The following is a 13,655-nucleotide window of genomic DNA, read 5'->3' on the forward strand; positions in this document are numbered from 1 at the left end:
CAAATAAATAAATAAATAAATAAAAATAAAATTTGCATTTGTCCTTACATCGCTCACCCCCTTTCTCTCCTTTCTTTTTCTTGTTCCTCAATAATTCACCTCCCCTCTTAAATCTCTGTCCTACTTCTACAGCTATTCACCTTCCATTTACCCCCCTTCTCTCTATCCCTTGTATTCTCTGGCTCCCTGGTGTCTTAGCGAAGTAAGGATCAAAGTCTTACTGGCAACTTTCTGAGGGCAGCTGAAAAAAGATAGGATTGTCACTGCAGGAGGAAAGGGTGGGTCCATGTCAGAGGGCTGGGCTCTGTCATTTAGAAGAAACAGGAGATGGGTATTTGGAGATGTCAGGTTAGTAGTTTCATTTGTTTGCTTCTTTGTTTGTTCTCAAGGTCTCAGCCATGCAGCTCTGAAACCACACCTCCTTATCAGATTTCATCTTTTTTGGCCTGTTCAGCTACTCAACATATGACTTATTCCTTTTTTCCCTTGTCCTTTTGGCCTCTGCTGTAGTCTTACTTGGCAACATCCTCTTCCTCCTGCTCATCCAGGCCAACAGGCACCTGCACACCCCGATGTACTTTTTCCTGAGTCAGCTCTCCATCATGGACATGATCATGATGAGCACAGTGGTGCCCAAGATGGCAGTCAATCTTCTGTCAGGCCGTAAATCCATCTCTTGGGATGCCTGTGCCACTCAGATCTTCCTAGTGGTCATGGTAACAGGAGCAGAGTGCTTCCTCTTGGCAGTCATGGCCTATGACCGGTATGTGGCAGTCTGCCACCCCCTGCGGTACCCTTTGCTCATTAACTGGAAGGCTTGCACTCTCCTGGCCCTGGCATCCTGGATGGCTGGGGTGTCTTTAGTTTCCCCTACTGTGGCTCTCTGGAAGTGGATCACTTCTTCTGTGAGGTCCCTGCCCTGCTGCGTCTCTCCTGTGCTGACACTTCACTCTTTGAGGATCTCATCTATGCTTGCTGTGTGGTCATGCTGCTGCTGCCCCTTGTGGTCACTGTGGCTTCCTATACCCGGATCCTCACAGCTGTCATTACGATGCCCTCCATAGAGGGGAAACAGAAGGCTCTGACCACTTGCTCCACCCACTTGGCTGTGGTGGGCCTATACCATGGAGGAACCTTGTTTAGCTACATGCAGCGGGCCTCCAGTAGGACACCAGTGGGAGACCAAGGCACCTCCATCTTCTACACCATCCTCACTCCAATGTTCAACCCACTCATTTACAGCCTGAGGAGCAGGGAGGTAACCAGGGCCCTGAAGAAGGTGCTGGAGAGATGGGGAGTGTAGGCATACTTGCCCTTCTGAAGCTTCCTGTCTTGGTCTGCCCCTTCCTCTGCAAACTCAGGTTTTCTTGTGGCTCCTCTTCTCCTTCTGTACTCATTGGGCCTCTCTGGCTGGTTGGGGCAAGCCTGTGAGCTGAGTAATCAGAAAACCATTTGGACGGAAGATGGCAGGGTAAAAGATGGTACATGACCAGCTACATAGTGAATCTTTCCCCACATTGAGCACCAAAATTTCCATGGTTTGAAGGCCCACATGCAATAGTTAAATTCTCCTTAGGGTTGGTAGGGGAAGTCTTTATTCTGAGTTGCATGTTTAAAGTGAGTGAGGAGGGGAACCCATTCAGAACCCATTTGTGCACTGAAATGTGGTAATGATGCTAGAATCTAGCATAGAGGAGCTGTGCTACCTTGGGCAAGGTTATTTCTCTCTCTAAACTTCCATTTATTATCTATACCATCATAGCTACCAGTAAAGTAAGTCCAACATTTCTGGCAGTAATTACTTACTAACTACTGGAATACAAACTCCATTTCCATGTATCTTATGTTATTCAGCAACATAAAGATTTCTGTGCCTTCTTGCAATCGTGCTTTATGTACAAGTAATAGAGTATAAAATCTCAAAGAAAAATGGCTGGAACATTTTGTCTACCACTTATGCTGACAGCGGCACACTGCAGAAAGTATAGAGGATACAAACATGTCTCTCCATGCAAAGAGGGAATTTTGTGATCAGATTGATTCTTGATCATTGAGACTAAATGTGGAACAAGAGTGAGGTGTGAGAAGACTCTGCCAGGAACTGGTTTCTATAGTTTCCATCACAGGGGCTCTGGAGGGATTTGGGAAATAATCTCTTGATCCATGTCTTCTGCAAAGATCTTCCTGAACTGGACAAACCATCTTCCCCCCATCACTCACTCACACTGCTCTCAAGAGACCTGCATTCACTTCCTAAGAGTCCGTGGGTGTGCACAAAAAATGGTGAGGGAGAGGCCATGGTAAGTCTTGGGAGAGTCCGGCCACAGATATAAAGTGTTCCAGGCAGATGAAACAGTATTCTTGAGCAGAGAGGGCCAGGGATAAAGCTAAAGAGCGTTGGCCAGAGGGAATAGGGCCCACATTGCCTAGGGCCTAGTAGGTCAGGGTAAAATGGTAGGACTTTGAGCAGAGGGGAAATATGATCTGCCTTAAGGCTTCAAGGAATCACTGTGCCTTTTGTGTAAGGTCCGTCGTGATGCTCATATAATAAGTCAGATAAGAAATCATGGCACTTGGATGAGGGTAGAAATAAAGGAGGTGGCAGAAGTTGACGACAGGTTTTGGATATAATTTGAAGGTCAAGCCCACAGAATTTTCTGCCTTACTGGAGCTGAAGATTTTGTTAGTTCACAAGGTTTTAGGAGGGATAAAATTAGAAATTACATTTAACACATTTGGCACTCTGAGCTCTTTGTTAGCTCCTTTTATTAAAATGCATGTGTGGGCACCTGGGTCGTTCACTCCGTTAAGCGTCTGACTTCTGCTCGGGTCGTTATCCCAGGATCCTGGGATGGAGTCCCCCTCGGGCTCCCTGTTCAGTAGGGAGTCTGCTTCTCCCTCTGCCCAGCCCTGCTCCTGCTCTCCTCTTTATCTCACAAAAATATAGTATTATAAAATAATAAACAAATAAAATGTAATATAACAGTATAATTATCTACTAATGTTTAAAAATTCAACAACTCAGTTTTTGTGTTTAAAGGACATGTCATACAAAATTCCCCCCGAATAGCAATTTTAAACATACATAATTATTTATTAGTGAGAGCCCAACTGGGGGGAGGCACAGAGAGAGGGACACAGGCAAGGCAGAGGGAGAGGCAGAAGGAGGGGGAGAGAATTTCAAGCAGACTTTCTGCTGAGCACAGGGTCTGATGTGGGACTCAAACCAAGAATCCTAAGATCATGACCTGAACTGAAGTCAGATTCTTATCCAACTGAGCCACCCAGATGCCGAAACCAAAATAGCAACTTTGGGCATGATCAGAAAAGAGAAAAAATGATGAATTGGGTGGGGGGAGATGGTAGCAAAGTAGGAGGACCCGAGACTTGCCACATCCCTTGAACGTAGCTAGATATTTATCAAATCATCCTAAATAGCTCAGAAATTGACCTGAAGACTGACAGAACAAACTCCAAAACTAAAGAGAGAGAAGAGGCCAAATTGAAGAAGATAGGAATACTTGGTATAGGGGAGAAACAGATTACAGGTGCTCTGCAGAGGAGGGAGCTGTGATTGCAAAGAAGGGAGAGAGAGAGAGAAACAGGGAAAAGGAAACCTACAAGGGACTATATCCTCAAGGCCATTGGCTTGGAAAATAAGAGCGGCTGAATTTTTTACTCTTGCAATCAGTAGGGTTTAAAGACTGGAGTTTTGAAGATCACTGAGCTTGGGTGGGATAAAGCCTGGGGGTTATTGCACTGCTCCCGGAGATAAAGCAGGAAAACATCCCAGGGACAGACAGTGATCGGAAGAATTCCTGGGGCATACAGGGAGGAGATTACACTTCTCCGAGTGCATCCCTGAGAAGCAGCATTCACAGAGCTGCCTTTCCAGGAAAAAAAGGAGCTTCTCAGGTTCATTTCCCACCCTTGCCCCTCAGTAAAGCACAGAACCACCTGTGGGAAGCAGCGCACTGCCAACACTGGCTGCGTAACTGGCCTACACCAAGCCTTAACACCCTGTGCTCCAGTGGGACTGCACTTCTCACGCATGCTTGCCTCCGTCCCAGCACAGCAGGCACCTCACTTAGAACACCAGCACAAACAACTACTCACACCACGTCTCCCAACCAGAGAGTTCGGCACGGCCTCAGTTCTGGTGGAAGTGGTGACAAGTCTCATTTCACAAGCAGAGTAAAGCACACCAGGTTAAAACTCACCACATTCAAGCCAGGTCCCAAACACTGCCCACAGCAGGCAAAGAGGGACTCTGCAGATGACTGCCTTTGGCTCATGTCATGACCCCAGGGTACTGGGGTCACTGAGTGGGGAACCTGATTCTCCCTCTGACTTTCCCCTCACCCCTGCTCCTGTTCACTAGCTCTCTTTGTCTCTCTCTTTCTCAAATGAATGAATGAATAAATAAACTATTTTTTTAATTTTTATTTTTTTAAGATTTATTATTTATTTATATTTATGCAGATAAAAACACGGCTACCCAAGATAACTGCAGGCCAATATAACTGATGAACCTAGAGGAAATTTCCTCAATAAAATACTATCACACCAAATCCAACAATACATTAAAAAAATTATTCACCACTATCAGGTTGGATTTATTCCTGAGTTACCACGATGGTTCAGTATTCACAAATCAATAAATGTGATACATCACATTAATTTTTTTTAAAAAAATAAGAACCATAAAATCTCATCAATAGATGCAGAAAAGATTTGACAAAGAGCCACACCCATTCATGAACAAAAACCTCAACAGAGTAGGGTTTGAGGGAACATACCACAACATAATCAAGGCAATATATGAAAAACCCACAGTAAATATCATTCCTTAAGGATGAAAACTAAGACCCTTTCCTTTATGGTCAGGAACAAGACAGGGATGTTCACAATCACCACAACTATTCAAATACACCTGGAAGTCCTAGCCACAGCAACCAGACAACAAAAAGAAATAAAAGGCAAGGAAGAAGCAAAATTGTCAATATTTACAGATGACGTGATACTCTATGTAAAAACCCAAAAGACCACCAAAAACTGCTAGAACTAACACATGAATTCAGTAAAGTCACAGTATACAAACTCAACATACAGAGATCTATTTCTCTACACTAATAATAAAGCAGCAGGAGGAGAAATAAAGTCCACTTACAATTTTACCAAAAACAATAAGATACCTATGAATAAAATTAAATAAACAGGGGAAAGACCTGTACTCTGAAAACTATGAAACACTGATGTAAGAAACTGAAGCTCCCCAAATTCTTGCCAGACACGTCTCCAAAGCAAGGGGGGGGGGGGAAATGAACTATTGGGACTTCATCAGGATAAAATGTTTTGCACAGCAAAGGAAATTGTCAACAAAACTGAAAGGCAATCTAGGGAATGGGAGAAGATATTTGCAAATGATATATCAAATAAAGGGCCAGTATCCAACATCTGTAAAGAACTTATCAAACTCAACAGCCTAATAGCAAAGTAACCAGTCAATAAATGGGCAGAAGACATGAACAGACATTTCTCCAAAGAATTCATCCAAATGGCCAACAGACACACGAAAAAATGCTCAGCATCACTCGGTGTCAGGGAAATACATCAAAACCACAATGAGACACCACCTTACAATGGTCAGAATGGTTAAAATTGTCACCTGAGCAAACAACAGATGTTGGCAAGGATGTGGAGAAAGAACCCTCTTACTCTACTGGTATGAATGCAAGCTTGTACAACCATTCTGGAGAACATTATGGAGGTTCATTAAAAAGTTAAAAATAGAACTATCCTATGACCCAGCAATTGCACTTCTAGGTATTTATCTAAAGGACCCAAGCAAAGTGAGTCAAAGGGGGCAAATGCACCCCAAAGTTTATAGCAGCAATGTCCACATTAGCGAAATTATGGAAACAGACCAGATGTCCATCGACAGATGAATGGATAAAGAAGAGGTGTTATTTAAATACACTGCAATAATAGCCGTCAAAAAGAATGACATCTTGCCACTTGCAAAGATGTGAATGGAATTAGAAAGTGTTATGCCAAGTAAAATAAGTCAAGCAGAGAAAGACAAATACCTGGGATCGAGCCCTGCATCAGGCTCCCTTGCTCCATGGGAAACCTGTTTCTCCCTCTCCCACTCCCCCTGCTTGTGTTCCTTCTCTCACTATCTCTCTCTGTCAAATAAATAAATAAAATATATTTTTTAAAAAAGTTCTTCCTCCTGTGCTGAGGACAACCAGCCTTACTAACAGTGTGCAGAGGCACTCAGTCACGTGCACCTACAAAGAGATGCATTCCACACCATTCCTTCCTCCCAACTCTTGTAATACAATCCTACACAGGTGAAAAATGACATTTCCCTCTCTTCTTGGACAACTCCTCTGAACTCTGATTCTTATTTCTACTTATACTCAACACCTCCACTTGTTTGTCCAATGGGCTTTACCTATCTAAAATGACCAGACAGAACACTTGGTCTCCCATGTGGAAACAACTGTTTCCCTCTCTTCCCAGCTCAATTAATGGCAAGTCCGTCCGTTGCCCAGAACAACAACACATGGTGTATCCTTGATTCCTCTCTTCTCACACACATTAGAACCCCTGCTGACTCTTCCTGAAGAATGTATTCACTCCTGGCCACATCTCATTCCTGCAGGTCCCAGCTGGCTACACTCTCACTGTTGCTCCCCTGGATGATGGCAATGGGCCTTAACTGGATTTGCCTCCTCCTTCTCTCCTTGCTCCCACTTTAATCTATTTGTACAAAGCACTAGAGTGAAGTTGTTTCTGCAAAATAGAAGAGAAATAAGTTTCAAGAGTAAAGGAAGACTCATCTAGCTAGCCCTCCATCATCACCCAAACCTCCTTTTCTTCTGCTTTCCCTGGAATTTCCTCTATTCTGGTGTCACTGGCCTCCCTGCATTTCAGGAGGAATTGGTACATGCTCTAACTTCCTCATGGAAGACTCTTCCCAGATACACTCAACACTGTTCCTTCAGCTTCGCCTCACTTACTCAACCAGGCTTTACCCAACACCTATTTGGAATTGAAATCCCTTTCCCTCTCCATTTCTTCCCTGCCCTTTTGCTTCTCAGAACACTCAACACCATCAGGCATTCTACATTTAATTTGCATGGATTTGTTTTCTGCTTTCCCAGCTAGAACCTATATTCCTGATGCCACTTTTGCTCATGTGGGGATCCTCATCTCCTAGAATAGTACTGGCACAGAGTATGTTCTCAGCAAATTTTGTTGAAAGATTAACTATAATATGCAAAAACTCAAGAAACTACTCTAGCATCTCACATATTCAGTTCATGCTCTCTAACTTCATTTATTTCAGGGATGTTTAGTTAATGGCTTCATTTTTTTCCCTCAAAGTGACAGCACAAAAGGAGACTTTGACTCTACAGTATAATTTTAGGGACAAGTTAACTCTATGTCCTATATCAGCCCTTCGGTCTCTCCTTCACCTGCACCTCTTCCCACTCATCTGTTGTCTCTCTGTTTTAGAAGACATAACACTAGAAAGAACATGCTCAAGCCCTTTATCCTCCCCCCCCCAAAAAAAACTGAAGGGGACAGACAATAAGAGGAAGATGAAATACGGATAAACAAATAGGAGTGGAGGAATGACCTGAAATCAATAATAGAAACTGCAAGGAAGAGGTAAGGAGGTGATATGGAAAAGACCCTCACTCACCTTTAAATGGGTTCCCTGGAAGAAAAAAACCAGCAGATATCCTGTGGAGGAACTTCTAACACCAACATAATTTCATTGTCCTTCCCTGAGTTTGTACTTACTGGGTCAGAGGAGAGAAGGAATAACCTTCCAAATCTGTCCTTCCTCAGCCCCTCACTCACCTCTCAACCAGGCTATCAAAGCCCTTATCACGCTCAGCCCTCCTGTGGCTCTCTAGCTCAAAGAGTAAGACTCAAACAGACAACAGCCTCTTCTCAGTAAAAGTGGAATGAAAGAAAGGAGACTTAAAGAGATGAGATGGTGGTGGGCACAGAACCAGCACCTGTGCATCCCAGCCCACCCACAGACACCAATCCACCTTCCACAAACTGCCCAGATTGTGGGCCTCCACAGAGGCCCAGATTCGCCTCTGTCTCCCACTGCCAATGCAGGTACTTAACACTAAACCTGGGCAAGGAGGGTGAAGCTGTTGACTCCCAGGGAAGTCCACACACTCCAGCTCTGGAAGAGTAGGTCCCAAGCTTACAATTAAAGAAACCCAATCAGGGAGTTTGGGGACAGGACCAGAGAGGGGCCAGTTGGGATAGTGTGAGAAAACCTTGTCAAGGGCAGGAAGCTGCTCTTGGTGCTCTACCTCCAACTGCAGACACATTCCGTACTTCCCCAGTAACTCTAAGGACCCTCACAGGGTCTCCATCTGTGACTGTCCCAGTAGTCTGCCTCTATACCATGCAATCCACACTTGTTCTTTACCTGTCCCATGAAGTCACTCTATATCTACTGAAGGCCCACGATACAGCACACTAGGTGAGACACTGTACTTGAATCAATGGTGGGGACTTAATACAATCTAGCCTTATGGGCATTAAAACCCAGTGGAGGGAAAGAAGAGTACCCACATTCAGAAGAGTCAGATGGTGGCAGGGAAATGGTTGTCATCCCAAAACTGTCAGACATTTCTCTAAACTCAGTGCCTTTCACATTTTACTGTGGATAGCCCTGTGGTCTACAGATATTATGCCGGTCTTCCCAGTGTAATCCTGGACAGCACTCTCTCGCCATCTGAAGAGTATCCCAGGTTGGATGAAGATTTTACAGTTGCTCTGTTTTTGGCCTTATATCATGGAAGCAGGTCACTTTTTAAAATGACCAATTCATTGGAAACCAGTGGGCAAAATGGCCAATTTATCTTTTGTTTTGAGTCTTCAGTTTTATTTGACCGGTTTTCATTTTATTTTCACAATAGTAAAACAAATGTTTTACCTGCCATACAAAGCTCTTGGGGCTTCAGTTGGAGACTGATGCACAGAGAAGAGAGAATGGATCAGAGGGCTAAGAGAAGGGGGATTGATGGGCGATGTTAGAAGACACAGGGAGATGGAGACAGAGGCACCCAGAAAAAATAGGTTTTCTGCCAAACGTTCCAGGCACAGCAACCTGGCTTTTGAAGAAACTCCCTATAGCCATCTTACACTCTTCTGTTCCAGCTTCCTTTTCTACTTAATCTTATACCCAGTAATCTCTCTGGTTCCAATATTTAACTGAAGAATTACCACCTCCACATTCTCGTTCAAGTTATTGTTCCATTGGAACTTACTTTGCCAGCTTTGTATTTCCTGTTGAAACTTAATTCATTCTATAAAGCTCATCTAAAGTTCATTGTTATTATTCTCACCTCCCACAGATTTGACACACATCCACTTCAGCCTGTGTAAGTCCCTTTAGACTATTGTCTGTAAAATTTGCAATTGTATTTGTCATGTAAAATCTGTTATATTACCATTTATCGGAAACACATAGTGATTGGATGAAACTTGATTGGTTACAAAAAAAAAAGAGCTTTACTTTAAGCTAGGACCACCTCCATACCTGGAATCTTCTTGCCCACCGCTTGATGGATATCAGGTTGATTGCAGAGCTGTCTGGTCAGCTTTGGGTGTAAGTCCCACCCTACTTAGCTAATAATCAAGACTGGCTTTCAGTAGGCTATGATCCAGCCTTATGCAAGTCACGACTTAAATCTTCCACTTAATTCAGAACCTATCTGATCACCTCTGCCTAGCTCAGGCCTGACAGGGCTTAGGGACCCACCATGGGGAAGAGGGCAAGAGTCTTTCCTTTCACTATTTCTCCTGCTTCTGTCATTTTGATTCTTGTGTTTCACTCTTCCTTCCTTGGTTTGCTGGGTTTGGAAGAAGTATCATCGATGTGGGTCATTGGGGGCAATCTGTTGAGGACTACAAGTTTCTTCTGTATTGAGATATCCAAAGTCTAACGTGTGATCATTCTGTTTGCCTATATATATCTTCTATCATCTATCTATCTACTTACCTATAATCTATCTATCGTCTATCTATCATCTTTCTATCATCTGTCATCTCTGCATGTTGGGCTAAAAGGCAACAAGGAGTCACCTTGTCCCCAAAATAATATTGTAGAGACAAGGTGAATTCTTTCATGGTGTTTTTTCTAGGAACACAATGAAGCCATTAACTATACAGAGAGAAATAAATTTAGAGAGCAAAAAATGAGCATGAGAGATGCTAGGATAGTTTCTTTAGTCGTTTGCACTTTACAATAATCATTGAACAATATTTATTAAGGACATAATGTATGCCAGGCACTCTTCTAGGAGCCAGTTATCCTGCCATGAGCAAAAGTGACATCAGGAATATAGGTTTCATTGGTAAATCAGAAAACTGTCCTGTGGGGTCTTTGCATTTCCTCTTTGCAGGGAAGTGAAGTAGAGGTGAATACACTCCTCACAAATGTATCCTAGGTACTACTCTCACCCATTTTTGGAGAACATCTTTGTCATTTATAAGTACCTGAAGATATTCACTGTCCCTCACAGGAAAGAATCCAGCCACGAATTCGTAGTATATTCAGGTCAAGAACAAAAGCGTCTGCAATGAAAGAATCCAGGCTTTCTGCTCTCAAAACTTGGAGGTTGCAACTGCCTGTTACTTAATCCTATTATTTGATTAAGTCAACACACACATAGATAGGAACATTGGAGGCTTTGCAGAGAAGTTCTCAATGACACTTATTATAGAACTGAAGTGAGGGTGAGCCATGAAGTTAGCTGGAAGAGAAACATTCCATGAAAAGGGAAGGTAGGGGCGCCTGTGTGTCTCAGTCAGTTAAGTGCCCGCCTTTGGCTCACTCATGTCATGATCCCAGCATCCTGGGATCAAGCCCCGCACCAGGCTCCCTGCTCAGCAGGGAGCCTGCTTCTCCCTCTCCCTCTCCCTCTGCCTGCCTGTCTGCCTAATTATGATCTTTCTTTCTTTCTCTCTGTCAAATAAAAAAATTCTTTTAAAAAAGAAAGAACAGAAAAGGGAAAGTAAATGTCCTAGGGTAAGAGTGTGTCCGGCTTGAGCCAGGAAAGAATAAGGAGGTTCTGGTAGCAGAAACACCCTGAGTAAGGGGACAAGAGTCAGAGCCCAGCTTGCAGTATTGAGTGTGGGAAGAGCATCCATGGGGGTGGGTTGTATAGGACTTGGGGGCCTTGCAAGTGTTTGGCCTGGATCTGTGTTGGGAGCCAATGGCCTGTCTTGAGCCCAAGAGTGACATCATCTGACTTGCATTTCAGACGGTTTAACTCTCCAGCTGCTGGGTAGAGAGGCAAGGGAAACCAGTTGGAAGGCTGCCATGAACCGTAACAGCAACCCAAGGAGCACATTCTCAGGGCAAAGAAATGTGATGTAGAAAACCAGAGGAGAAAAGATCACCTGGCACGGGGGTTACTTGGGACCCCTTCAATGGCAGAAGCAGGTTTGTGCTGAGTCCTAAAAGACAACAACATTTGACAAGATGAGTTTGGAGAAATATATGCTTTATGTTTAACATAGTTTACCAAATCTGTGTGATATCATAAAAGACTCAATATCCTATAATAAAACCAAAACTCTACTTGCAGAGGGGTCCTATGATAAACTTCCCGGTAAGGATTTACACAAATAGATAGTTGGCCCATTCTACAAGCTAGTATGACTTCTATTGCTGTCAGATGGGAATACAAAGGAGTGTCCCTTCTATGTCCCAAAGTTTATGTTGTTGAGGTCTCACGAGTTACAAACAAAACAGCTGGCTGAAGATGTAGAATGCAGAGGTAATAAAGAAATGTCAGTCAATCCAATATTTATTGTTCACACTCACAGGTGACCAGGAACATCAACTAAGACATGGAGATATGGTTGAATCAATCAACCACAGATGACTTCATCTTCTTGGGCATTTTTTCTCGCAGTCCAACTGACCTTGTCCTTTTCTCTGTCGTTCTGGTGGTCTTCACAGTGGCCCTCTGTGGGAATGTTCTCCTCCTCTTCCTCATCTACAGAGTTTCTCGACTTCACATACCCATGTACTTTTTCCTCAGTCAGCTCTCTCTCAGGGACCTCATGTTGGTTTGTACCACTGTGCCAAAGATGGTGGTAAACTTCATGTCTGGCAAGAAGTCCACCTCCTTTGTGGGTTGTGGCATACAAATTGGCCAATTTGTCTGTCTTGTGGGATCTGAGGGGCTCTTGCTGGGACTCATGGCTTATGACCGCTATGTGGCCATTAGCCACCCACTTCACTATCCTGTCCTCATGAGTCAGAGGGTCTGCCTCCAGATTGTCGGGAGCTCTTGGGCCTTTGGGATAATAGATGGTGTGATCCAGATGGTGGTAGTAATGACCTTTCCCTACTGTGGCTTGAGGGAAGTGAACCACTTCTTTTGTGAGATGCTATCCTTGTTGAAACTGGCCTGTATAGACACATCCATTTTTGACAACGTTATATATGCTTGCTGTATCTTCATGCTGTTTCTTCCCTTCTCCATCATTGTGGCCTCCTATGCTCATATCCAGAGTGCATGTTCTGCTCAGGCTGGCAAAAAGGCCCTGGCCATCTCTTCCTCCCATCTGACACCTGTCTTCCTCTTCTATGGGGCAGCCATGTTCATCTACCTGAGGCCCCGGCGCTACCGGGCCCCTAGCCATGACAAGGTGATCTCTATCTTCTACACCATCCTTACTCCTATGCTCAGCCCCCTTATTTATAGCTTGAGAAACCAGGAGGTGATGGGGGCCCTGAGAAAGGCGTTGGACCATTGCAGGATTGGCAGCCAGCACTGAAGGACCAGAACACCCTGTGCCATCCCTTGATTCTGTGAATTTGAGTAAATAAGCTCTAGGTGAGGCTCTAATTCCTCATTAATAGTGATGATCATAACACCTGCAGGCCTGGAGATGTCTTTTTAAACCCTAACCCTCTCTGTGTCTAGTGAAAAACCAGCTTTTTTTTTTTTTTTTACCAAATATTTTCTGAGCTAGTTCATTTGTAAAATGTATTACCTTGGAATGTAGGACTTTGTAAACCCAAGCACTGTGTAGAAGTAAGACAATGGGATCATTATCACTTATTGTTTAAAACTGGAATGATTTCTACAATTAGAGGAAGCCCTGAGCTTAACTTCCTAACTCATTGCTAAACTCTACCGTTGATTCAGAGCCTACCACAATGCCAAGCAACATACAATATTCCATATACGTATATAGAGATATGATTTGTCTTATTTATCAAAGATATCACAACATATATTAGATGAAATGCATCCAGAGGACAAAACACAAGTTTATAAAATTCTCTTTAGAGAGTGCTCACCCTTCCTGTTCTGTAAGTAGGAACTTTTTTTAATATATAAGCGGGGTGGTTTTTTTTGACTTTTTAAGTTTTTAGTTTAATTCCAATTAGTTAATATACAGTGTATACAGTGTTATATTTGTTTCGGGTATACAGTATAGTAATTCAACATTCCACACGTCACCTTTGCTCATCATAAGTGCACTCCTTAATCCCCATAACCTATGTCACCTATCTCCGCTGTAACCATCAGTTTGTTCTCTATAGTTACGAGTCTATTGCCTGATTTCTCTCTTTCTCCCTCTAA

General features: G+C 43.4%; 1 protein-coding gene and 1 pseudogene across 1 annotated transcript; both read left to right on the plus strand.

Annotated features, from left to right (window-relative positions):
- The first annotated feature begins 398 nt into the window (after nt 1-398).
- LOC148161587 (olfactory receptor 2M5-like) lies at nt 399-1,303 on the plus strand (annotated as a pseudogene).
- A 10,601-nt stretch (nt 1,304-11,904) lies between these two features.
- Nucleotides 11,905-12,840, plus strand: LOC148161588 (olfactory receptor 2V2-like). Its single transcript, XM_088020730.1, has one exon. The coding sequence runs from the start codon at nt 11,905-11,907 to the stop codon at nt 12,838-12,840; it is 936 nt and encodes a 311-aa protein (XP_087876856.1).
- Nucleotides 12,841-13,655: the final 815 nt, after the last annotated feature.

This window comes from Eumetopias jubatus, unplaced genomic scaffold (genome assembly GCF_037043125.1).
Source record: "Eumetopias jubatus isolate StellerSeaLion01/CBP00866 unplaced genomic scaffold, mEumJub1_p1.0 scaffold_124, whole genome shotgun sequence".
In the NCBI taxonomy this organism is placed as follows: Eukaryota; Metazoa; Chordata; class Mammalia; order Carnivora; family Otariidae; genus Eumetopias; species Eumetopias jubatus.

Coding starts and splice junctions, on each gene's coding strand:
- LOC148161588 (XM_088020730.1), top strand. CDS start 11,905: ATGGAGATATGGTTGAATCAATCAACCACAGATGACTTCATCTTCTTG.